General features: G+C 45.4%; 1 protein-coding gene across 1 annotated transcript in view; it reads left to right on the plus strand.

The window, feature by feature from the left end:
* Positions 1-27,916, plus strand: part of LOC310792244 (NACHT, LRR and PYD domains-containing protein 3-like) — a gene marked incomplete at its 5' end in the record, with an annotated part of 133,906 nt that overhangs the window by 82,381 nt on the left and 23,609 nt on the right. The window contains 3 exons of the mRNA XM_083653971.1: positions 6,651-6,824; positions 7,981-8,151; positions 18,900-18,946. Of these exons, the coding sequence (XP_083510097.1) occupies positions 6,651-6,824; positions 7,981-8,151; positions 18,900-18,946 (392 nt within the window). The remainder of the gene's footprint in view (positions 1-6,650; positions 6,825-7,980; positions 8,152-18,899; positions 18,947-27,916) is intronic.

A 27,916-nucleotide genomic window follows, 5' to 3' on the forward strand; every position in this document is an offset into this window, starting at 1 on the left:
ACAAAATGTAATTTAAAGTAATTTGGCATAATTAAATTAAGCTGACAGAAACACTGACAGAAATATGCACGTTATTATACTGTTAAGAATGAGACTGCATGTAAGTATCATCACATCAGTTTATTAGAAACAACAACATACATTACAATATAACAGCAATTTGTTTATTTGATTGTCTGTTCCAATTTTGTAAATGCTTAGTCTGAATTTTTTGTATAATGTACTGTTTGTTATTGCCAAACTTTGTTTATTGAAAAAAAAAAAAAAAATCAAATGTGGTGCTGCGGACGTCGGCGGAAGTGAGCAAGAGGTCGGAGTTCAGGAAGCTCACGTGACGACAGATGTAGTGTGTCCCAATAGTATGCATTTTGCATGCATGCTACACACTACAATCCATACTTTGTGAGGGCAGCGGCAGTACATACTACAAGAAAGAAGTACAAGTATGGGTATTGGAAGGCAGCCCTGGTCTCAGCTCTAAAGTCCAACCCCTCCCATCTGAGAGAGCTGGACCTGAGTGGATGCAGGTTGTCAGAGTCTGACTGTGAAGTCCTGGGCCCCTATCGTTGCATCGGCGTAGTTTCTAGGCCGAGCGCCTGGCGCAGCGCTGATCAGTGGGCGTGGACCAGCGCACTTGATATCTTGGTGCTGGCGCTCCACTCAGCCTAACGCATTACAACCACGCCTTTTAAGCGTAAAATTATGCACCTTCAGTTCATTGGATAAGTGCAATAAACGAATCACAAGCTTGCCTTTTAAGCTCCAATTCCAGTGGTCCAGTAAAACCAGACAAACCCAAGCCTCTGCTTCCCCCCCCCCCTCCCTTCATCCCGTCTGTCTGTCTCCATATATCGGCTATTATTCCATATTATGATGCTTCTCAAACCAATCTAACTGCAGTTTAAATACTGCAAGCATGTAAATACCCTACACTAGCAAGATCAAAGTGAAAAAAATGTTCTAAATGCATCAGCTAGAAAAATATAGACTATTAGATTGGTGAAAGTTTGTCCAGAAAGATATCATTTTCTCTCGCCTGCTGCAGGAAGGATGATGCACATAAATATACCCTACATTATGTAAAGTCATTGCATAAATGTGTTTTTATTGTAAAACTAAATGTGAAGTAGGGCCAAGTTATTGGAGCGGACATCACAGTATAGCACATGCGTTCCGAAGCGCGTTCCGCTGACACTTATCTAAATCACGTTAAATCTACAAGAGATATATATAGGCCCAGGAGGACATATATGTTTCACTTAGGGTGGTGTTTTAATTTCGATGTTTTATTTGGTCCAATATTGAAATGTTCTACAATTGCAGGCTGTGTTACCATTACACATTATTTTAGATCGACCTTTTATATCTATTTCGCCTCATTTGGTTGCTATTTAGTAGCGAAATGGAGTACCCAATTGCATGCTGGGACATTCACAGGCAGTGAACTTACAACTGCTATTTCCTATAGGACGTGTGTTGTGTCTGTCTGAGCGAGGGAGTCAGAGAGAGAGAGTCGTATTGTGCCTGTCAGACTGAGGAGAGAGGGAGAGAGTGACACAGAGAAGGGTGACAGAGGAGAGAGCCAGAGGGGAGGGAGAGAGCCAGAGGGGAGCGCTCCGCGCAACTGGCGCACTGAATAGGCCTGGTTTTCAAAAGCGCAAAGCGCAAAATTTACGCCAGGTGGGAAGATATCATTACGCCGAGATTTAAGGCCGACACGCCCACTCTGGCCCATTCTGGGACTGCGCCACGCCCATTCGGCCTAAAGCGCATTTGGCAGCGTAAAGCCATATTGATATCTTCCCGAAGCAGGCGCAAGGCACGTTTTTTTGCGTTTAACGCTTCGTTCACACAGACAACCTACGCCTTGCCTTGCCTCAACCCACGCCTACGCCGAGCTGGGCGTGAACCTGTTACACACTTTTGCGATCACACCGCACGCCTTTTGCACGCCGAACCTGGAGCCGAGTCACAAGCGCCTCTCCTCTCTCCCGACTGTATTTTTTCACGTGTTGTCCAGAATTGTCATGGGTAGCCTCTACTCTAGGTAAAATAAATCGGATATATTTAATGTTCTATTGATGCTGGATATGTATAACCAGGTCTGACTATAGTCGGACATTTTAGAGAGGTGATCTTGCAAGAATATGTGCTGGCACAACAACATTGTCCATCTTGCTTCTTCGGTCGCTATTCTCTCTCATGAAGATTTGTTTGCCGACGGGGAGAAAGCCCCACGTGATAGCTACCCGTCAATCTCTCTGTCTCTCTGCTCAACATGTTGTAGTAACTCCATTTTATTTTGAAATTCAGTTGACTTTGCTATTTCCGACGGATATTGTGCGTTTTTCTTTCATGGCTTGACAGAAGAAGTCTGCCTGCACGCGCCTTGTCGGCTTCAAAATAGAACTCACGCCTATTCGATAAAATCGGCAAGGCACAGGCAAGGCGTGGGTACACGCAGGGTTCACGCTCAGGCGGCCGGTGTACACAGCCTCGTTGACTAAAACGGACGCCTATTAAAAAGCGTGGGTAAAGGCAAGGCATAGGCAAGGCTTGGGTCGTCGGTGTGAACCCAGCCTAAGGCCCGTTTTAGCGCCGAAGGCCTGTGGGAGAATAGGGCCCCTGGTCTCAGCTTTGAAGTCCACCCTGTCACATCTGAGAGAGCTGGACCTGAGTAACAACAACTTACATGATTCAGTGGTCAAGCTGCTCTCTGCTCCACCCTTCAGACTAGAGACTCTCAGGTAAAATCAGTTTACAGTTTTTCTCAGTTGATTTGACACATTTCTCCAAACTAAGGTCTGTTCTCTCAAAACAGGATTCCTGAATCTGCAAAGGTTGCCTTGCAGGTGTACACAAGGATTTGAGTTTTCTTGATCCAGCTTCATATACACAGCAGTGAAGCTCAGTGACTGAGAGAAGATCATCCATGCTTTGATATCTTGTCATTAGATTACCACACCTTTGTCTCAGCCATAATTCACTGTCACATCTCCAGCTGCTTCAGAATAGAGCAGCTACATATTAACCAGTGGGAATGTGACATCATCATGAGAGATGAGATGCATTCCATAGCGTTCAGCAGCCTTCTATAGCCAAACAATGTTGGATAGCAGCCTAATAAAGTAAATGAGTTTCCCCAAATGTGCAGTAACCCTCTCCTTGACCCTCAGACTGTACATTAAATGTATCACTCGCTCACAGAGCTTAGAGCATCCTCATTGTTTTTGTTGCTTCTAAAGTATTTCCACGCAAAACTAGTGGCAGACATCGGGGTGCAAGGCTGCGAGATGTGGTCAGAGGCAGGGCTGCAGCCGCCAGCCAAGTATAGCCTATAATCATGTTACATTGTACAGTGATTAGTGAAACTGCCCATTAACTCATTGTGTGCCATGGACGTCTTTCGACGTCCAATTAAATAGTGACGTAGAGTGCCACGGACGTCTTTCGACGTCCAATGCGTTTTTTGACGGTGGGACGTCGATCAAAGCCTTCCGCATCTCCTGTACAACTATTATAGCTATTGGAGGTCTATAACCTATTTTACAGAACCCTTAGGTGGCGACAGTGCTCTCCAGGTTAACAGAAAGGCAGAGAAAAACAGAGAATAAGTCGTTGGGGAAACGGAAATCGCATCGCATCCGTATGCATCGATATGCATGAAGCGTTTTAACGTTAGATGTGCCTGCAGCAGCAGCAGCCAATCTGCTCCCACAATTGAGCTCCTCCATGTCCGCTGCAACAGCCAATTCGCATGATCAGCCGTGGATTTGTTATTATTCTCAACTGGAAGCATAGGAGCCGGTGACAAACACACGCGGAAGCTGTAAAAAAGCTGGATGTCGCGCACATAGACGGTCGCGCACCCTTCACAGTGCAGAGCAAACTCAGCAGAGAGCCACCTCCCATAAGGAGGAGTGTGCAGTTGAGGAGTGGGAGGGGGGGGGGGGGGGGGGGGGGCACGCAGAGCAGCACACAACACACAACACCCAGACAGACCCAGGCAGCAGGACATTAGCTTCAGAGTCAGTGATGTGTTTGAAATGTTTAATTTCACAAAAGGGCCAATATCTCAGCTTCTAGAAAAAAAAGGCTCTTTTTTGTTAAATCAAGCTATCTTCTCCGGCTGATAACTAAAGAACGGAAAATGATATCAATAAACCTGTTTTTGCTGATGATAGAAAAGAGTCTCATCGTTCTTTTTGCGTGTTCATTGTTTACATAGTAATATCACACAATATTCTGTGGGCCTCGAGAAATCACTGAAAAAAGCTCTGAAACTCTGGCACAGGGAGCGTCCGTTCTCCAAAAGTGGCTGGCACTCAATGAGTTAAAAGTGACAATGAAAAGCCATTGTGTGCAGACTAGTATTGCAGTTTCACTCTGAAACGACCATTATGCACATGAATAGAATCACCAAACTTGTTTTTACTGAATTTAAATGCATTTCAGTTCTCAACCCTGTGCTGCTTTTCTCTCACAACACAGCAAATTTACTTGACACGACTAAAAATGAACACTAATAAACGTTTTACCACATGGGTCAAGAAAAGTGGTAAAAAAACAGCTCAATGGAGTTACTCCATTTCATTTCTCTCCCTGTCTCCTGCAAAGAGCAGCGGGAACGCGCGCTGATAGAAAAATCTTCAGGTACGTGCTGCGTTGCAGAGTCCTTATGTTGAGATCATGGATGTATTCTCTTATAATAATTAAAAGATGCTGAACTCCACATGCTGAACTCCACATCATGTGGCGGCTGTTGACGAATTACCGTATTAACTGCAGTAATGATCATGGCACAGTTTTATTTAGCCTCAATAGGCTTTCAGTGCGCACTGCACAGTTTTTTTTTTACATTAATCTTTTTCCTGTGTCCCGCTTTTAACCCATTTAGAGTGGACGTCACAGGCTTAGTTGTGCACGCATCACGGTATCCAAAACTCTGAGGAAATGAAGCCGAAACGAGAGATTCATGTTAAAATGTCTCTGAACACATTTAAAGCAGGCTAGTTTTGGTCCTGAATTACACTGTGGAGTTCTTAGTTCCCTGTGAGCTGAGGGCCAGCTGAGATCTTCAGGTCCTTCCGACTTTCCCTCAGACTCAACACTGAAAGTGGTTTCACTTTAGTGAGGCTGCAGATTCACTATCATCTTTAAAACTATTTGTAAAACACACTTTTATGGACTTACTTTTGTGTCATTTTGTGTAACCTTTTTTGTCTCTCTTCCCTTCATCATCTCCTTTCTCATCTTTATATTTTATATTATTATTTAAATTCAGTTGTTTTAAAAGTGTTTCCTAAGTTATATCCGCTTTATTTATTTATTTATTTATTTGGCCTGCTGTGCAGCGTAACATGTGCCATTGGGTGGATTTATTTATCCAATCACCTTAAAACCATGTGTGAATAGCCTGTTCTAGCCTGCGGGGCAGGCTCAGAACATGACAAAGCAACATTATTAAATAATTTAGAGCAGTGAAACATTTGTAAGGAAAGGAGTCCCGCACACCGTCCAAACTTGCAATTTAAGAGTTTATTCCGTGACGTGTCGGTGACCGAAACGTCACGGAATAAACTCTTAAATTGCAAGTTTGGACGGTGTGCGGGACTCCTTTCCTTACAATTGATGGACATTTCTGTTCCTGTCCGACGCACCTGCCCGAAAAAGAGATGTGCGGAGCTCTCTTTCTAGACCAGTGAAACACCCATAGTAACCCTTTATTAAGACGTGAACTCTCTCTCACAAGTAGCCTACACACAATCAGTCTGAAGCCGGCTATAGAGAGTGCAGCATGCACCTGCCGCACTCTCTATAGCCTACATGGTGGAGTAAAGAAACGCTTCAAATGAGGTAGCCTGTATGTATGTATGTAAACTGTCTTCATTTGAAGCTTTTTTATGTGGATTTTACATTGTGTCAAATAAACTACTACTACTACTACTAGCCTATACTGTATGTGCTCTCAAAACAAACATTTTGGAAGGATTATTCGCTGTAATTATTATTTGAAGTGTCCATAAAACGAATGCCACCGCAGATTTTCTGTGTGGACTCGACTGTGATCCATTTGTCAACTTTACTGCAACGTGACCAATTGAGAGCCCATGAGGTAATTAAAAGACATGGGAAAGAATAAGAACTGTTTCTGTAGCCTACCTTTACCTGCTACCGCCATTTGAAGACCTTGGATTAATTGAAGAAAGACAGATAATAACCGAGTTTGTAATGCCGACGAAGCCGAAATAACTCAATGACATGAAAGCAGCCGCGCAACGCATCCAGAGCAGTACAACTGTTGTTGCGCACCGGCACGCATGTGTGTGTGTGTGTGTGTGTGACAGAGTGAAAGAGAGAGAGAGGGAGGGACAGAGACAGAGTTTGGACACCTTGGAGAGCTCTGCTGCGCTTAGCGTGAGTCCGGAGACGCATTACATTAAATTGGCCGTTTGTGGGCTGCTGGGTTGGGTTGGGTTGGGCATTTTCAGATATTTTAACGGGTCGGCCGGTGCGGTCTGGCTCCAATGACGCAAGGCTTGGTGCGGCAGTTAAAAAACCCTGACCCGCGCATCACTAGTCAGTACAAATAATACAATAATGACATTAAATATAACAAAAACATTTCCAAATGTCTTCCTGTCCTTCAGGCTGAGTGTCTGCCAGCTGTCAGAGAGAAGCTGTGAAGCAGTGGCATCAGTTCTCACCTCCCAGTCCTCTAGTCTGAGAGAGTTGGACCTGAGTAACAATGACTTGGATGATTCAGCGGTGAAGCTGCTCTCGGCTGGACTGTGCAGTCCACACTGTAGACTGGAGACTCTCAGGTCAGGATCACTGTTACTGCTCAACAGACCATTTAAATTCTGTTTTACATAATGTCAGAGAAAATATCTGTTCTCTCATTTTCCTGCTGATGTGGTTTTTGAAACCAGCTGAGAAACCAATATTTAGCTCTACTTTCTCTCCTCTGAGATATTTCATTATTTCCATCCTCACTGCCTCTGTTTGTGAAACCTGAAATAAAGGACTTGTCAGATTCTGTTGAACTGTGTTCACAACTGAAATGAAAACACAAACCTGATGCTGGGATCAGCTGTTAATGGGACACACCAACATTTTGAGAGATTCACCGATCTGCCATATTCCCGATAGTAAAACTGAATGACTTTCTCTTACCTGTGCGTGTGCGTGCATTAGAAAGTGTGTTTCACCCCTCCTGCTAGTGAGTTTAGCACTACAATGGCAGTATACTTACTGTACAGCTGCCTAGCCCATTCAGTCACCAAAAATACAGATTCAAACAGCACCAGAAACACTCACATGTACATGTTATGACTTGTGTACTCACCACGCGATGAAATAATATTCCAACGTTACGGGAAACGGTCTGTTCGAAAGGTTCTCTTGCAGAACTATTCGAGGCAGGATGGCCCCCCAACAAAGGGCCTCTCCTGGGCCTTCAGATCCAGCCAGCTTCCAGAAACTATCCCTGGATTTATCGTGAGTGATGACATCATTACCGATGTTATCACAATGGAAACCGGAACGATGACATCATCACCGATGACATCACAATGGGAGTACAAATGATCTATGACATCCAATGAATTGGACGCCTGGACCTCCCTCCAGGTCCAGAAGGGTGACATCAGTTGTGCTTACAGGAAGAAGACTTACAGGAGAAGACCCCACCTTCTCCCCCACACTTTACAGGAGGTGCTGGCTAACACAACTATCACAACCATCCAGTCCCATAACTAGCCAGCTGGTTATGGGTACGCGGGACAATATCACGATAGGCACAGGGATCAGTTTTGATACCAATGTATATCACAATATGGTTCATGTAAGCAAAATCATGTTTAGTAATCCAATTATCATATTATATGTAATTATCTGTGTGTGTGTGTGTGTGTGTGTGTGTGTGTGTGTGTGTGTGTGTGTGTGTGTGTGTGTGTGTGTGTGTGTGTGTGTGTATAGGCTGTCAGGCTGTCAGCTCACAGAGAAAGGCTGTGCTTCTCTGGCCTCAGCTCTGAGCTCCAACCCCTCCCATCTGAGAGAGCTGGACCTGAGCTACAATCATCCAGGAGCCTCAGGAGAGCTGCTGTCTGCTAGACTGCAGGATCCACAATGGAGACTGGACTCTCTCAGGTATAGAGAGGCAACATGTGCTAGAAGGCTGAGAGTCACACACATTTTCTCTGTCACACTTAGAAGAGGACGAATATTAAAGAGGACATAAAACAATGAAAATAGACACTTACACAGAGCTTTGTGTATTATAATCTAACATCATTGATGACGCGTCCCAGCGCATGCTGTAGTATGTATTTTAAACCTAGAATCCTGGCTCCCCTGGCCAGTGACACTTAGGAATAGACTAGGTGAAAACCAAGTATAGTTTGGTGACAAGCTGGAGAGATAGTTGACGGTCGGAGAGACGGCATCCAGCACGGGATGGGATTAGCACCCCATCCTGGCTCTCTCGTGAGGGAGAAATCCACAAACGCTACGGATTAGCCTCCTGAAAATCTGTGCAAAGATCAGCACGGCCTGGGGTCCTTCAGGCTAGAGCGAGGTGCTCGCCGCAGGCGAATGACGTGCAGCGCACAGGCCTTCTTGAGGCGTCCTGGTGAAACGTAGGAGGAGCCCGGCCTGGAGTCACCCACACAGGGCCTTAGACCCTCCATGCACCGATACTGCGGTGTAGCACTAACTCTATTGCAGCGGATTGGGCATGATCAACCCTTCCGCGGGCAACATTGCAGACAGAGTAGGAAGGCTGATCCGTGAGTGGCTGCTTCTGGGACGCGGGTCGGGGTCTTAATCGGCCTTGGCTGGGTCTACTGGGCGAGGGTGTATGAATGTGACAGACCCTAACATCACTGATGACGCGTCCCAGCGCATGCTGTAGCATGTATTTTAAACCTAAGATGTACTACAATAAAAAAGAACATTATAATGGTAAGCCATTTTTGAGAAAAAACATTTTTGAAAATGCCTTTGTACTATTTGTAGCCTAGTGCACCACCATCTTTATTTGCGTCAGCGCATGCGCATGACATCCCGGGGGTGGCCGTACAGTACACTACTACAGTACAGTAATGGAATACAGGCTAGTCAAGTGTTGGTACTAAGGATTTTGAACATTTTGATGAATCAAAACCACAAACTAACAGAAAGCAACAGCATGCTGTGAGCCTGTTAGAAACATTGCAGTGATCAGACCAACTATGTGGAGGAGGAGAAAGTCAGCGGCAGCCTGAACTGGAAAAAAAGTCTGTGCATTGGAAATAATAGGTGATGCGTGCGGTAGGGCATTCACCGACTAGTCGACTAGTAAAACCACTAGTAGCCTGATATAAGTATGTGCTGCTAAGAGGTGATTTTGGATTATCTGATATGAGATCAGTGTAACATTATGATGACAACCAACCTGACTGTAAATAGAGAGGACACAACGTTACCACCGAGACAGACGTGTCACGGGTGTGAAGTGTGACTTTAAAAGTGAAATACAGTTGTTTTCTACTGGGGAGCAGTGCCAAACAGCATACACAGACAAGGGTTCAAGTTAAAAACAAAAGGAGTTTATTTCTAAAACACAAGTTAAAATATGCAAATTCAAAGAGTCCGGTGTCCATGAGAGTTCAGCATGTCCAGTGTCGGCTGAAATGTACACGGCGTCAAGAGTTTAGGAACTGGATTACTATTTCCTGAGGACAAGTGACTTGTGGACGTGTTACGTGCAGGTTGCGTGGTGCGTGCTGAAAACAAAATCCTTCACGTTTGAGTCCAGGCTGCCCCCCCCCGCTGTAATGGAGTCCAATCCCGTATCGATAAACGCTGCTGGACCAGCGTTTGAGCCGTGCCATGGAGCTGTGCTATGGACCTTTTCTGATGGGAGATTGTTGCTTTTTTCTGCTTCCTGGTTTTGTTAGACAATCATGGTCGTTCCTGTACACCTTTAGACGTGCTGTAATGTTTCACAAGGTGAGTAGGGGAGAGTGGGGTGAGTTGTGCCAGGGGGGAAGTTGTGCCACCCCTTGTATCTAGAAAACCATAGAAGAAATTGGTCATGTGACCACACATTTTTGAAGAGGCATCCATTTTACTCACTCTGCAAAGAAGGGAGGCAGATGGCACAAGAGCTAAGCACATTTAAGTTCAAAAAACTGTCTTTTGCCTCTCAAAGTAATTTTTTTATGATCAATGTTTATTGATTGTTGTGTCTGAACAATTCTAGACAAGCTTGAAAACATTTCACACATGTGTTAGTGTTTTAGTAAGCTACAATATGAGGCTATACTGTTAGCATGATGTTAGCTCCAAACCAGCTATATGATACAAGTTTGTTAAAATGGTGGGGATGGGGTGATTTGTGTCAAAAGGCCTGGGTTAGGTTGTGCCAGTGCAGTTGCAGTTGATTTAGTGAAATTTTATTTCATTTTGTTCTTAAATGTTTAAATAGACCTTGTTGAAGAATATTGCAGTATTGGCAAGTGTAGCCTGGCTCTGTGATAGTTGATTTTGTTCATTTTGAACATAATTTTCATTTCTGAAAATGTTAAATATGTAGGTCAACTGCTGCTACCGTTTAGCCTTGTTTAACCCTGTTATAGTACACTGGACTTTAGTGTTATCTTTATTTTGTCTTGCTTTGATATAGCATTACAGTATATGAGATGAAAATGTTCTGTTTTACTTCAGTAATCAATGGCACAATTTACCCCAACGTATCCTCTCCAAGGCACAACTTACCCGCACCGGGGGCAAGTTGTGCCAAGAGACCACTTTTTTAAGAATAGCCATATTTTTTTAACAGTTTATTTAAGATCCAAAGGGAGTGTTCCCAGTGGTGCACAACATCCTGAAATATATTTACATATTGTAGTTGGAGGCATTACTGTCATGCCCTCACTTTAAAGACACCTCAAGTAAAAAGTGGCACAACTCACCCCACTCTCCCCTAAAGGCTGAATTATGCTCACCCTGCCGTGAAGGGCGCGGGGGTGGAGCGAGGGGCGGGCGCGTCAAATTACGTAAATTTGTTGGGCGTGGTTATTCGCTAGCTCCGTCGGGCGCTCGCGTTGTGCCTGATTTTTTTTCTAACAGCGCGAGCTTCTCTCCAAACATGGCCGCTTTCAAGCCACTGAACCCTGAACACTGAGCTGTGTTTTCGCCACATTTCTTGACCCATGTGGTAGGCTATAAACTTAGATTTGCAACTGTTCGTTTTTAGTCATTTCACCAAGTAAATGTGTTGTGTTGAGAGCATTATTGAGAGAGATTAAAAGCAGCACAGAGTAGTAGGCTATCAGGGCTGAGAAGTAAAAACGGCTTTCAGTAAAAACAAGTTTGGTGAGTCCTTCATGTGCTGATGTGCGGTCGTTTGAGAGTGAAAGCGCACTCAGTAGGCTACTGCACAGCGTTTCATTGCGACTTTTCACGGGCTGTTCTCACCATTGTACAATACATGCTGATCACTTTCTGAGTATAATGGCATCACCCCCAGCGCGAGGTCTGCACGGTGACTCACAGAGACTCGCGGGGCCCCACCCCCACGGAGCTTTGCTCGAGTATAAGAGCACCTTAAGAGAGCCATCTATCACCTGACGGTGAAAACACTTATTGCTGTCCGATGACGTCAGTGGTGGGGAAGTGTTGTCTCTTAAATGACGTTCCATGATGCCAATGGCGGAGAATGAGTTAATGTCTTGGTTTCTCAGTGTATCAAGAGTTCATGTGGAGCAAGGTAGAATAACCAGCTACCCTCTGGTAGGCGTTACAGAACTAGCAGATGTAAAAGCAACCGCATTAAGCTCTCCTTTCTCCCAACTTCAGTGGCATTGCTGAACAAACTACAAATCTTCCCCCGTCCAGTAGGTGGTAGCACTGCACCAGAGAGTTGAAGGAATCCACACTTAGGTCCCACTTTCTGTCATCTCTTGTGACGTTACGAAATAAGTAGTGACACTTTGCCTTGTTCTTCTTGAGTTTTACTATTTTACTTATTTCTTATCTTCTTATTTTTATTACCTATTTCTTGTTGTGCATTTTTCCTGTAATGTACTGTACTGTGCAATATCTAGGGCTAGAGCAGCCCGATCGTGCAATCATACATCTGATAGATGTACCTGGCAAAGGGGAGGCCAGGCTTAACTGTGCAATATGCCCTAACCCGACATATTAACGACATATAACCCGACTTTTTCACGATTTTTTTATCCCATTTTTATCCCCCTTAGTGCTAATTTACTTTTATTTATCCTGGTTGCTACTCCACCCTCTGCCAGGGGAAGCTTCACTGGTAGGACATAGCACGTGGGAGGTTCACGCTATTCCAACCGGTTCCCCTCCCTCTGAACAGGCGCCCTTAACGACCAGAGGAGGAACCACATTAGCAACCAGGATATTGCATGTTTTTGGTGAAGGGGGTTCCTATTAAATGTCGATGGTTCATAAAGAAATCCTCAGATGCAGCCCGTTTATTTGATAGGCTATTTATTTAGCTTTCTGCAAAAACCCGCTTGTGCAAGATATTCCCGCACATCAGAGCTCTCAATAAGCAGGTGCAGGACAAATCAACTAGCCTACTTAAGAAACACAGTAAAATGTCCGCACAAGCATTATGCTCCCGGTCAGTTTATTATTAACGCAGTATTATTAACGCAGTCAGAAGGTCCTGAGTTCGATTCTCGCCTGGGACACTGGGCGCTGTGGTTGTGTTCCCCCCCATATATTCAGTGCCTACTGCCCAGGTGGGGTATCTCGTCGTAAGGGCCTTTCTGTCTGTGTGGAGTTTGCATGTTTTCCCCTGTGCTCCCCCAGGGGGGTTCCTCCGTATATAACCCCCCCCCACTAAAAACATGCAGAAGATCAGATCGTCATCGTCATCTGACCAGTGACGACAACATCCGAAGTCGGTCCCCGGGCGCTGTACGAGAAAGCGACCACTGCTCCTGGCCTGCCCCAGGAGGAAAGGACAAAGCCAGGATGGGTTAAATGCAGAGGACAAATTTCACCGGCCACCGTCAGCATGTGTGTGTTGTGGCCCTCCGTGCATGTGTTGTAGTGTGTTGTGTGACAATAAAGACGGGCTGCCGTCTGAAAACGTTTCGATCAGAGGAGGAGAAGAAACATACTGTTTACCATGCAGCTCTTTTCATGGGCTTAATATCACCACGAGGATTTAATATTAGTTTGATATTTCTGGACTTGGTGAGTCGGTGGTGCTTGAGAATGAGTGTGGTTCTCCTATAATATCTCTAGACTATAATATTTCTATAATATTTGTGGTGAGGAATTTCGTTTTAACCTTTAAATAAGTCAATTTACTAGAGAGTAAATTGTAACATAGTTTATTTACAAAAACAAAGTCTCACAGCACTGTGGACCAGCCCCCATCTCCTGTCTCTGGGGACTGATCCCTCCTTCCTGTTAGCCACTTCCTTTTATAGACTTCTACTGAAGTCCCACAACAAAGAGTAGCTTTATGCACTTAGCGCCCCCTACGCTAGAGGGGGTATAACAACATCTAAATTCTCTCTACATATTCCTGTAGGAACTTGTGTTGCAGCGTCTAGTTTATTCCTCATGTACGCATGCAGGTAGTTTCAAGTGAAGCAAGTGTAAGCAGACACGTATCAGATATGGGTCACTTTTAAAAGTAGTAGTAGCAGAAGGTCAAAAAACCTGATATAGGCAAAAAGTCGGATCTGAGCATCAAGACCTCTCTCTCTCTCCCTCGCTCCCTCCCTCTGTCTCTCCACACATCTGAGTCCATGCAAACTCCAGAAACTAGTTTAAACAGAAGTACTTGTCCGTGGTGTTCGCAGCTGTCCATGTAGTGTGACGTTACACCTCCACTCGGGAGTATATGGAAACACGCGCTTCTTCAGCTCGCATACCCCACGGAATTGACCTAGCTTATAGGAAAATCATGTATCATTTTGCGCACAGAATGGCTCCAACGAGACTGGCACTGGAAGTGGCTCTAAGATCAAGGTGACACAGTAATCTACACATCATAACATGTAGACTTCGATTTCCATCCCTATTATAATTGCAATCAGGTTTAAAGGTGTATGCTGATTTTAAAATACACCTTCAAAAATAAAAGACTTGATTTTTTTCTTTTTAAATCGCCGTATGTATGTATGATATTCTATCTGCTTGTGTGCATTAGTGTCTTTAGGATGATTGAATGTTTGTATGATTCATGACCAATGTTGACAGACAATTCCCCCCAACATTGATCACATTCCCCCGCTGTCGCCTCACAGCTAGAAGGTCCTGGGTTCGATTCTCGCCTGGGACGCTGTGGGCGCTGGAGTTGTGACCCCCCCCATATCTTCAGTGCCTACTGCCCAGATGGGCTATCTCGTCGAAAGGGCCTTTCTGTGTGGAGTTTGCATGTTCTCCCCGTACCCCCCAGGGGGTTCCCCCAGGGGATAGCGGCAAACCACACACCAGCAACAGCAAACCCTGCCTTCTTTGTAAAACCTGGCAGCGCCCTCCAACCTCCTGCTCAGAAGAGGAACACCTTGCTCACGCCCGACAAAGAGTGGCAGATGGTGGCAGACCTCAAAAAACAGCTTGTCTTCCCAAGAGAGATCATAACAACGACTCTCCGGCCAGACATCGTCATGTGGTCGACAGCTGAGAAAAGGGTCCTCTTAATTGAGCTTACCATTCCCTGGGAGGAGGGCATGACTGCAGCCCACGAAAGGAAACGTCTCAAGTACACCGAGCTGGCAGCGGAGTGCCTAGAGGCTGGCTGGAAAGCCAGGGTTTTCCCTGTGGAGGTAGGGTGCCGAGGTTTCGTCAGCAAAACAACAGTCAAGCTGCTCCATGGTGCCGGAATGACGGGGGCAAAACTGAGGAAAGCTGTGAAGGAGCTAGGAGAGGAGGCAGAGAAGGCGAGCTACTGGCTATGGCTCCGGAGGAAGGATAACGGTTGGGGGCTAACACCCCAGTAAAGGCAGCTGCAGGGGGTGGCGGGGAGACGTCCCCTATACATGCCACTGCCCCCCCGCCGGGAGATGTACTGGCATAGGGGGCGAAACATCAGTGAACGGCGGCCTCCAGCTGACGACCCTGCAGCTGTCCTAATGGCACCGGCGGAGGTGCGACAGGCAGAAATGCCGAAGCAGGAAACAACACCTCACCTGTACAACAATCTGATTTGTGTGCATTAGTGTCTTTAGGATGATTGAATGTTTGTATGATTCATGACCAATGTTGACAGACAATTCCCCCCAACATTGATCACATTCCCCCGCTGTCGCCTCACAGCTAGAAGGTCCTGGGTTCGATTCTCGCCTGGGACGCTGTGGGCGCTGGAGTTGTGACCCCCCCCATATCTTCAGTGCCTACTGCCCAGATGGGCTATCTCGTCGAAAGGGCCTTTCTGTGTGGAGTTTGCATGTTCTCCCCGTACCCCCCAGGGGGTTCCTCCATACATAACCCCCCACTAAAAACATGCAGAAGATCGTCATCCCACCAATGACGACAACATCTGAAGTTGGTCCAATGATGGTCCCCGGGCGCTGGAAAGAAAAAGCGACCACTGCTCCTGGACTCCCCCTGGAGGAAAGGACAAGCCTGGATGGGTCAAATGCAGAGGACATATTTCACCGGCCACCGTCAGCATGAGTGTGTGTTGTGGCTGCATGCATGTGTTGTAGTGTCCGTGTGACAATAAAGACGGGCTTCCGTCTGAAATCTTGTTTTTTTTTTAAATATTAGCCAAAACCGTCGCAAGGTACCCTATGAGCCCCGGGGCCAGTTTCCTAGCCCCAGGACAGTGCTCCCACTTTCCCTCTACCCACCCTGTGAGCTCCAAGGTCGGCCTCAGAGACCCAGGACAGACCCTCACCCTGCAGCCTGTCCCTACCCATGCTATTAGCTAACATTGTCGGCTTCAGATACCCAGGACAACCCCCTCACCCACCCTCACAGCCCGCTTCTACCACAACTTAGAGGCCCCTTCTCAAGGGGAGACCACCGACTTTCCAGCTCAGTGGCCTTGTGGTCTGAGTGTCCGCCCTGAGACTGGGAGGTCGTGAGTTCGATCCCCGGCCGAGTCATACCAAAGACTATAAAAATGGGACCCATTTGCCTCCCTGCTTGGCACTCAGCATCAAAGGGTTGGAATTGGGGGGTTAAATCACCATGTGATTCCTGAGCGCGGCGCACGTTGCCGCTCATCGCTCCCCCAGGGGATGGGTCAAATGCGGAGAACAAATTTCACACATTGTGTGACAATCAGTGGGACTTTACCTTTACCTTTCCATGAATCTGCCCAACTGCATACCCACTATTAAGCACCCCTCCCCAGGCTACACAGACCCCCGCCACGCCAGGACCTTGTGCCCCTGTATTCCAATCTAAACATTGTGGTCCTGGTACTACTACCATCCTCCAGGGTCCTACGTTACCCACTGGTCGGACCTTGCTGGCCCACAATTAAGCACCGCTCCCGGGGTACAAACAGCCAGCTCTTCCCTGGGATCCCGGGAAAAATATAGCGTTAGCTTGCCTGCTTGCTAATGCAGACTTTGCTATCTAGCTATAGCTAACATCAGTGTTTGGCCGCTGCTCGCCTGCCTCACTCGCACTAATAGCTTTCATTTTTGAAGGACTTTTGTAGGTCTAGAAATGTATGTACCGTATGTACATCTTGCAGTCTGAGACTGTACTGTACATCGTGGGCGATGCGCTGGTCTCTCCGGCTCTGCAGTTCGATGTATCTCGTAAGAAGTCTAAGTGCAATTGTTTACGCCCCCCGCAGGCCGCAGAAGATAGCATAATGGCAGGATTTAAGGTAGCCACGCCTGATTGTAGCTGGCCACACCCAAAACTGTGCCACGAGCACAGTTTTGGGTGTGGCGCAAACCTAGGTGTGGGGTGGGTGTGGGTGTGGCTCAAACCTGATTCTTATCTTGTGGCATGGACGGGCAGCCCCAAATTGACAGGTGCGAGGTGTGGAAAATAGCAGATGACGACCCGGGCAGTCACAAAGGCTGTTTTGCGCAGCTTGACGAAGTTGGTTAGTTAGTTAGTTATACTTTATTTGCCCCCCGGGGGAAATTCATCATGGGCATGGTACACCATTGCTTCGTATAAAACAATTTCAATCAGGAGAGGCCAGTTGGTAGGATTAGACAAACTTTATTTAGCAATCGGCATGCATGGCAAATACTTTGGCGCTTGACTCCATTGGCCAGTGGCGCTGCTCTTGAGGCAAGAGGAGGGCACCTGCATAGGCTAGGAGATCCCCCCCCCCGTGGGGGATCAGGAGTCAAGACTCGTTGGTGGCGGACTGGGGAGGTGGGTGGGGCAAAACAACGCTTCGGAGGCCGGCTTCAAGGGAGATGGACTGCCGTGAAGCTGCTGCTGCTATGATCGGCCAGAGAGAGAGAGGTGACGTAGAACCCTTGCTATATATATGAGGATTAACTGACGTCATATTTGACGTCATAGCAGACGTCATACTAGGACTTTTGACTGACCACGTTATGCTAGAACTTGACTGTCGTCAGGGGATGATCGGATTATGCGTGAGTGGCCTTCTGCTTGAACTATGGTCTGGAGACCTCACTACACAATAATCACATACAGTGTTTCCCAGAGAAAACATTTCAGGCCTGGAGGGATTTTGAAACGTACCTCGACGCTAAACTTTTAGCTAACCTGTTTGCATCTATGTTCGCAATGGCATCCCAAGTATCATCATACTATTATGGGATGCGATGCGAACAGTTGTATTATGGGATGTGCGTTTCCCAGGCAACGACACATGTTTTGGAACAGCGCTGCATGCTGGCACAATGCTCCTAAAAGCAAAATGCTTATTGTTTTGAATGATTTGGCATCTTCTATTACTGTCAACACCAGTATTGCTGTATTGTAATAATATGCCATAAAGGTTTATTGAAATTTTGGGGAGATAAAAAACAAAATCATTATTTTTCTGGCCTGGCATGGGGCGCCGTTGGCCTGGCAGGCCTGTAGAATGGTAGGGGAAACACTGCATAACATAGGGTAGAAGCATTGACATGTGAGTAGGACTTCATACAAGACCAAAAACAGATAACACATAACAGAAGGTGGTCGATCACCAGCAGGATCACCCGAGTAAGGATCCCAATCACCACCTCTCTCATGTTTTCGTTGTCTTTTTCAGGGAGACCGTTGATCTTGAGGTCCCATCTGCTTTTGTACCTGGCTTGTGATTCAGTGATTCATTTTCATTTTTCAGGCCATTTCCTCTTTCACTTTGTTGATTTCTTCGTTATTTTCTTTCACGGCTTGTGTATTGACTTCCATCCGACTTTCAAATCTTTTGAGGTGGTCATCTTGCTTGTCGAATCTCCTAGTCAGACCTTGGATTGCATTGGATATTTCTCCATTAGTACTATCACCTGACAGTGACTGCTTCTGTTGGTCCTTTTTAGCCTTTCTGTGACTGGGACTCTGCAATAGAGTATGCTCATGTTGTATTTTAGTGCCGACAGCAGGTTCTAGTCATGTTCTTGTAGCCCAGCGGGAGAAGCTTGTTTACCATCAGCCATCTCAGTCATGTTTGGGAGAGCGAAGAGCAAATTCAAGATGGAACTCGACAAAGCTCAAACTTTGGTGTAGTTCAGTGTGATTTCCCACACATTCGGTATGATTCTTGGTCGAGTAACAGACCTAGGACGTATTCAAATTATTTTTCAGCAGAGCCTGCAATAGTAGTACTCTTCACTCCGCCATCTTGCCCCCCCCCCCCAACCACAGCACATTGTCCTGTCTTGTCTGAGGTAAAATGCAAATTAAGTATAGTTACATGACTGACTCATGTCATCATCATCAAAGAGAATCTGCTGATCTGACTTTGTTTATTCCTCCAGAGTGGACCATGATGCAGTGCGGTGGTTGAAACCAGGTCTGAGGAAATGTAAGTATGAATTTAGTTTGATTCATGAAAACAAAGTAACACATTCAACTATTTGGTAACACTTTATAATGACTGCCAGCGGCGTAGCTATGGGCGGTGCAGGCAGTGCAGCTGCACTGGGGCCCGTGGGGTACAAGGGCACGTAGCCCCGGCCTGTTTTTGAACGGGTCCCCCGAGGGCCCCGGCCCCCCCATCATCCAACAATATACGCCTGTGTTCAAAGTCGAGAAGCACACTTTAATTTCTTTGTGGTGCTGTTTGCTATATATACCCTCAAAAACGCAAACCCATTTCAGTTGTGGTGTCCTTTTCTTTTCTTCTTAAAAAAAGTCACTATATCTATTTTCGTTGTTCTTCTGAGATGGATGGATTATTTTGGACTGCATGTGGCAATGCTGATTGGCTGAAGGAGTTGTCTGTCAAGGCAAGTACTCCCGCCCACTGAAATCACTGTGGGAGGCGATCTCCAGTCGAGACCAATGGATTGTGTGACATCAAGTTATTATCAGGATGGGTCAGCTGGGCTACACTTCTCTCATTGAACAAGAGAAAGTGGGGGAATTGTTCAAATGTGCACAGATAGTTTTGGTTGAAAGGGAAAAGAAAAAGGGAACTTATTGTACACTTTTTAATTTCATTTTTCTAAAATTAAGATCTCTGCTGATGTATTTTACTTTTTCAACACAGCCCTTATTTTACTTGAAAGAGAAAAGAACATTTATTTATTATTAATAATAATAGTATCAATGAAGTGTATGCAGTTATAGCGTAATCAGCATTAACGTTATTTACATGATTACAGGCAATACTATAGTATTGTTTCCTATGTTTATATGTGTTTGGTATGTCTAATATTCTTGTTTAGGCCTGTATTAGGAAACTAAACTATAATAAACATTATTTGGGCTTTTATATAAAAAGATAAAGATAAAGATAATATTAGATAATAGATAACATTTTGCAATAACCATTCAGGTCCTTTTTACAAGTTTAAAAAGCTGCAATGTGATGGCAACCACCTTTTAGCAATCACTTTTTGGGACAATATGTATTGATAACATCAGACAGGGACACTACAGCGGCCCACATATAACATGTAATGAACTGACATGCCCTTTCTACAAGCATGACGTATAGGGAGTAAACAGGTTAATTCATATTGTAACCAAACACACATTGGATCATAAATTGAAACTAATGATGTGATTGTGTGATTAATCAATGGTTATGGTTCACACATATGCTCAGGTGCCTAATGGCTACTAGAGTTCACAGTATGTAGCCAAGCTGTGTGTAATGGCTCTGGCTCACTGTATATTAGGAGTGTCAAAAGTATCGATATCGCTAAAAATCTATACAACAAATTTTAAACGGATACAATACTCATTTGCAAGAGGTAGTATCGATCAATACAAGAAATTTGATACGGATACAATACGTATTTGCAAAAGTATGGATACCAGCAGTGCTTTCACTTAATGAAAAATCAAACATACTACATATTTCTCCCTCCCTATCATTGGTGGCTATCTGTTGTTTCAACAAGCTCAAAGTGTTCTGATAGGCTGATGACTAGAGCAGGGCTAATCTGCTGTAAGTGCAAAGGAAGTTTTTAATGGGTTTGATCAGGCCTAGATCATGGAGAAGCATGCGTCTGTGTGTCCATCTGTCTTCCTTTATTTTTTATGCCTCTTGATGTGTTGTCATTCCCCCATGTGGTATCGAAAATGGTATTGAGTATCGATATTTTCCTGGGTATCAGTATCGAAGTAGAAATTTTATAGTATCAAGACATCCCCACTGTATAGGCCTAAAAGTCCCTCTTTGATGTTACCAGTATATATTACAAATATGTGCACATGGTTTAATCCATGGGCACGGTTTAGAAGTAAATTGTCATAAAATTGTGACCACTGAGCTACCATATTGTTTTTGTACCAGGTGACCCCTGGGATGTGCCACAGTTCTCCTTTATAGAGAGCCGCAGGAATGAGTCCGGAAGTATACTTCCGGGTTCTTCAGTGGAAAAGTCTATGGGATTTAACATAACAAAAGTTTATGGAAACGCGAATCTGGGTTCTGCATGATAATCTTCACAAACGTGAATAACTTTTATGACTTTTGGAACGTGAATGTGTTTTTCTTCAAAAGGCATAAAAGTTATTCATGTTTGTGAAGAGTATCATGCTGAACGCCACAAATGGCGGCAGTTTCTGGATAAAGCCTAGAAAAATATATCATCCCTGCGGTACACTATAGATTATTTATTTACCGTATTTATTTATTTATTTATTTATTTATTTATTTATTTATTTATTTATTTATCTTTATTTATCTTTATTTATACTCGGAAAACCCATTGAGGATGAGTCCTCATTTACAATGGTGCCGAGTAAAAGAAACAGATAAAATACATAAAGCAATTATACAAGAAAACACAAGATTACAAAGAGAAGTAACAATACAATTATGAACAATAAAAATACGAAAGCAGGAATAGTCAAGAACATTAATTAAATTAATTAAAGCAATTACACTCAAATCTCACTTGGCACGCAGACAGTAAGTGATCTAAAATGGCTGAGGGAGGGCAAAGTAACTAATTTTAAAAGTTGTTGAAGGTTGTTCCAGGCAGAAGAGGCACAGTAACATAAAGCAGACTTTCCAAGTTCAATATTTACATGAGGGACTTGAAGCAGAAGATAATCTGAGGAGCGTGTTAACTGATTATTAGACGGAAATATAAAATGGAAGTTTACCAATTAAGGCTTTAAATATAAATAAAAACAGATGGTGATCAGGCCTTTGAGAGAGGGAGGGCAGACCAGTATTGGAATAGAGGCTGCAATGATGAGCTATGTAAGGATCACCAGAAATAAAACAGGGCAGAATGATACACAACATCCAGAGATTTGAGTGTTGAGGTAGTAGCATGTCTATAGACTAAATCACCATAATCCAGGACTGATAAAAATATAGCTTCAACTATTCTTTTCCTGCAACTCATAGGAAACAAAGTTTTATTCCTACATGTATAATGCTGCTGTTTGTTGAATATTCACTCATTCAGCACAGAAATGTGTACATTACTTTCGTTGTTCTTGTCAATGAACTAGTTTTATAGTGAAATAACTGTTGCGATGGTGCAGTGTGCTGCCTGCCCCGCGGTGTGGTGTGGCCATGGCCATCTATCAGATCCCCCTAAGCACACTCCCCAGTTTGAAGGTGATCTGACGAATGGTTCTCGAGATAAAGCACTTTTTTGTGTTTGCCAGTAGATGACGCTGTGTTGAATTGCACAGAATTTGGCACTCACGCTGTCAGGTCTGCCGAAGTGCACTCCCAGAGTTTGAAGTCGATCCGACGAATGTTTCTCGAGATAAACCACTTTTTGTGTTTGCCAGTAGGTGGCGCTATGCCAAATTGCATGTAGCTCGGCACTGCACTCCATCAGTTCCCCCTAAGTGCACTACCCAAGTCTGAAGTTGATGTCTGTGTGTGCGTGTGCGTTTGCGTATGCGCGTGCGCGTGGGTGTGTGTGTGTGTGTGTGTGTGTGTGTGGGTTGGCCAGACAGACAGACAGACAGACAGACAGGCAGGCAGACAGACAGACAGGCAGAGGCAGACAGGCAGACAGACAGACAGGCAGACAGACAGACACACAGACAGGCAGGCAGACAGACAGGCAGGCATGCAGACAGACAGGAAGGCAGGCAGGCAGACAGGAAGACAGACAGGCAGGCATGCAGACAGACAGGAAGGCAGGCAGACAGGCAGGCAGACAGACAGACAGACAGACAGGAAGGCAGACAGACAGGCAGACAGACAGACAGACAGACAGACAGACAGGAAGGCAGGCAGACAGGCAGGCAGACAGGAAGGCAGACAGACAGACAGGCAGGCAGACAGACAGACAGACTGACAGGAAGGCAGACAGACAGGCAGGCAGACAGACAGACAGACAGGAAGGCAGACAGACAGACAGAGAGACAGGAAGACAGACAGACAGGAAGGCAGACGGACAGACAGGCAGGCAGGCAGGAAGGCAGACAGACAGGCAGACAGACAGACAGACAGGAAGGCAGACAGACAGACAGACAGACAGACAGACAGGCAGGCATGCAGACAGACAGGAAGGCAGGCAGACAGGCAGGCAGGCAGGCAGACAGACAGACAGACAGACAGACAGACATGAAGGCAGACAGACAGACAGGAAGGCAGGCAGACAGGCAGACAGACAGACAGACAGACAGGCATGCAGACAGACAGGAAGGCAGGCAGGAAGGCAGACAGGAAGGCAGGCAGACAGACAGACAGACAGACAGACAGACAGGAAGGCAGGCAGGCAGACAGGCAGACAGACAGACAGACAGGCAGACAGACAGACAGACAGACAGACAGACAGACAGACAGACAGGAAGCCAGGCAGACAGGCAGACAGACAGACAGACAGACAGACAGACAGACATACAGACAGGCAGACAGGAAGGCAGGCAGGCAGACAGACAGACAGGAAGGCAGGCAGACAGACAGACAGGCAGACAGGCAGACAGACAGACAGGCAGACAGACAGACAGACAGACAGACAGACAGACAGACAGACAGACAGGAAGGCAGGCAGACAGACAGACAGACAGACAGACAGACAGACAGACAGACAGACAGACAGGAAGGCAGACAGGAAGGCAGGCAGACAGACAGACAGACAGACAGACAGGCAGACGGGCAGACAGACAGACAGACAGACAGGAAGGCAGACAGACAGGCAGACAGACAGACAGACAGACAGGCAGACAGGCAGGCAGACAGACAGACAGACAGACAGACAGAGAGACAGAGAGACAGACAGACAGACAGACAGACAGGCAGACAGACAGACAGACAGACATGCAGGCAGACAGACAGGCAGACAGGCAGACAGACAGACAGACAGACAGGCAGACAGACAGACAGGCAGACAGAGAGACAGACAGACAGACAGACAGACAGACACGCAGGCAGACAGACAGACAGACAGACAGGCAGACATGCAGACAGACAGGAAGGCAGGCAGGCAGACAGGAAGACAGACAGGAAGACAGACAGGCAGAAAGGCAGGCAGACAGACAGACAGACAGACAGACAGGAAGGCAGACAGACAGGCAGGAAGGCAGACAGACAGACAGGCATGCAGGCAGACAGACAGACAGGAAGGCAGACAGACAGACAGGCAGGCAGGTAGACAGGAAGGCAGGCAGGCAGACAGACAGACAGACAGACAGACAGACAGACAGACAGACAGGCAGGCAGGCAGACAGACAGACAGACAGACAGACAGACAGACAGACAGGAAGGCAGACAGACAGGCAGACAGTCAGACAGACAGGAAGGCAGGCAGGCAGACAGACAGACAGACAGACAGACAGACAGACAGACAGACAGACAGACAGGCAGACAGACAGACAGACAGACAGGCAGACAGACAGACAGACACGCAGGCAGGCAGACAGACAGACAGGAAGGCAGGCAGGCAGACAGACAGACAGACAGACAGACAGACAGGCAGACAGACAGGCACCGCCACCTAGGCAATTTTATTATAGAATGTCCAGAGTCACATGATATGTGGAACCAAACCAGTGTTTCCGTTGTCCGGTCAAATTCATCAAAGTCCGACAAATTAAAATGTGCCAGACAGCAGGTCCGACAAATAATCCCCTCACAATTTGAGTTGTATTCAAATAGATTCAAGTAGGCTCAAACCACCACGAGACATCTGCACAAGCTGTCTCAAAACACACGCACGCACACACACACACACACACACACACAGGAGAGCTAGATGTTTGGGCAGCTCTTACAGTGTGACCTGTAGTCTGGGGCTAAAAGCATAGACCGTCTAAAGATATGGACAGAGTCAGCATCACGTCATCCATTGGTTTTTGAAGCCTAGAGTACGGAGGTGTGGCCGTCGCCATCTTGGGGTTCTGAAAGCTTGCGTGAGACGGCTTGAGAACAGGGGGTTTCCCAGAGCTGCAGCTCCGCCTCCTATTGGCCCGTGATCGGCAAGCTGCACGATCACTGGACAGGTGACCTGTCAATCACACCCAAAACATCGTCTTTTATTGTCTATTTGACAATCATGAAGACAATCATTTGACATTTTTAAACAGGTGAGTTATATAAAAATTCACTCTTCATACAGTTGTCATGGAAGGTGAAATTAACTATAGAGCCAGGCTGTAAACATGTTTAATCCTGTTGTAAAGACGGGCATTTTAACATGGGGCTGACCGGAAACAACTCTTTTGTAGCCAGCCTCAAGTGGTTATTTGAGGAACTACAGCTTTGATCACTTCCTTGGCTTGCTGCCTGGCCTAAAGTCATGATTTGATTAGAAAGAAAGAGAACAAATCATTGAATGGACAAAGTTTTCTGACCAAGTCCACTTCTTTCATTTCATTCCACCTTATTATTATTATTCCACCTGATTTAATGTCATTCCACCTGACTTTCAGCTCATGAAGCCACATGAAGCTGTCATATTGATGCTTTAGTTCAGTTTACTACATGATTCTTTCATCACATTATTCTGCTTCAGAGTTTAACTTTGGATGGTCGACAATCATTAGGATAAGATGTTGGTGCTGTTAAATATTTAACTTTTTAATTATGTGTATGCTTGTGTGTGTGTGCGTGTGTGTGTGTGTGTGTGTGTGTGTGTGTGTGTGTGTGTGTGTGTGTGTGTGTGTGTGTGTGTGTGTGCGTGCGTGTGTGCGTGCGCTTCGTCTCAGAGTGGTGCTTCAACTTCGCGTCACGCTCAACAATGAGACAGTGGTAGTAGTGGTAGTGTTGGAGCAACTCGAGACCGGTCTCAAGACCACATTTTGATGGTCTTGTCTCGGACTCGCCCTCCATCGGTCTCAGTCTCGTCTCGGGCTCGGGTAAGCTGGACCCGGGATTTTATTTCAAGACCAGCTGAGACCACAACTGCAGTGACATCAATCATTACATTATACCTGTGTATATTTGTTTACTGTAATGTGTGATTGGGTGTAAAAATACCTCCTTCAATCACAACCAATAACCTTGCAGTTTGAAAGTTTTAAATGCTGTAGCCACTCCCCTCACGTTCATGTACAAAGGGAGACGACACAGGTCAACAAGGTGGCTGGAGAGATGTCGTCCAAACCGTCACTCATACAATTTGCTGATACAAAATGCAAAGGGCAGTCATCATTTAGCAGCAGTAAGGTGTTTTTATGCTTCATTCTGTTCACTGTGTTGAGCCTTTCTGAAGGTCAGGGATATGGAATTATAGTGTTTCAGATCAAAGGGTTGCATTCTGTCACTAATAGACTGTACAGCCATTTATATTTTACTATCATTAGTAGTTATATAGGGTACCCACCTGTAAAAAATAAATAAAAAAGCGTTTTTTCAGTACTTCCGCAAAAGGGCACTTCCGCATTTTCAGTACTACCTCAAAGTACACTTCTGTATTTTTTTTTTGCCTTGTGTTTAAAGCCATTTTGAGTAAAAGTACATTTTTCAGTACTACCTCAAAGTACACTTCTGTATTTTTTTTGCCTTGTGCTTAAAAAGCCATTATGTGTAAAATGCTTTAATTCAGTACTCTCCAAAAGTACACTTCTGCATTTCCCCCCATATCAGCAGCTCGCAGCAGCAGCGTTTTTTTATCTCGGCCAAATACAATTTGGGCCATTTAGCAACTACTAAACTAATATTTGCTAACAGCGGCGCCCATTTTCCCTGCCTACAGATTCCACTGCTTGTTGATGTTTTCTCTGACTCACCCATATGATGCAAACCCTGCTTCCATTAAATTCGTGAGCAACTAGTTGCTTGCGAGTTTATTTTTCACCTAGCATTTTTTTATCTCGGCCAAAGGTGATTTGGCCCATTTAGCAACTACTAAACTAGCCTAATATTTCTTCACACCGGAGACCATTTTCACAATCTCAATCAATCTCTATCTCAGCCCATCACCAACGACAGATTCCTCTGCTTGCTCAAGTATTTCTCTGACTCACCCATAGAGACCCCGGCTCCCCCCTCCCATCTCACCCCATCCCCCACGTTTTATTCGTCTATTACCACGGCCGGTGTTCTGTCGATTTCACAATCACTTCCGTTTTAAATAAACTTGTTTGTTTTTTGACCGTCAGGTGGGCGTTCCCGACAGCACGTAACGCCCCTTGAAAGCTACGAATAGCGGCGAGATCAGGTGGGCGTTCCCGGCAGCACGTAACGCCCCTTGAAAGCTATGATGAGCTGCGAGTGAGCGCACAGTTTTTTCCTCCCATGCCCCCTTATATCCTATGCGTGCCTATATTTATATTGCCTATATAATAGCCTATATTTTTTATTTTATATTTTTTGTCCACCATTCAAATATTCCATAATTGCATGTTGTGGCAGTCTATCTTATACTAATGTTTTGATAAAGGTTAGGCATAGCAAAGCATTCTGGGTATTCCCAAGGCTATTCTGTAGATTCCCTAGGCGCAACACACACACACACACACACACACACACACACACACACACACACACACATATTCACAGCCACAAACATAGCGCGTGTTAGATTGTGGGCTATGTGTGGGCAGTTTCTCCATCTCAGATCACATCCCAGATCACAGATTTTCCCCACTCCGGATCCAATTGTGATGTGACATCACCATGATGATTTTGATATTGTCTGATTGGCGGAATGAATTAAATATGATCAATACAGATTGAGGTGGAGTGAATAGCTACAGACTGTTTTTCAATTGAATTGAAAACGATTGAATACAGACTATGGTGTATGACTATGCCGTTTGCCCATCTCTCAACCAGAGCAGAGTTTCCCAGCATGCACTAGTGTGTTTCAACACTGTGTTTTTGGAGATTACTTATGTGCTACGTTAGTTATGTTATATGGCAGTAAAATGCCACTGAATGACCAAATTGATATAACTTGAT

The sequence above is a fragment of the Poromitra crassiceps genome, assembly GCF_964638095.1.
Source record: "Poromitra crassiceps genome assembly, chromosome: 17".
Lineage (NCBI taxonomy): Eukaryota > Metazoa > Chordata > Actinopteri > Beryciformes > Melamphaidae > Poromitra > Poromitra crassiceps.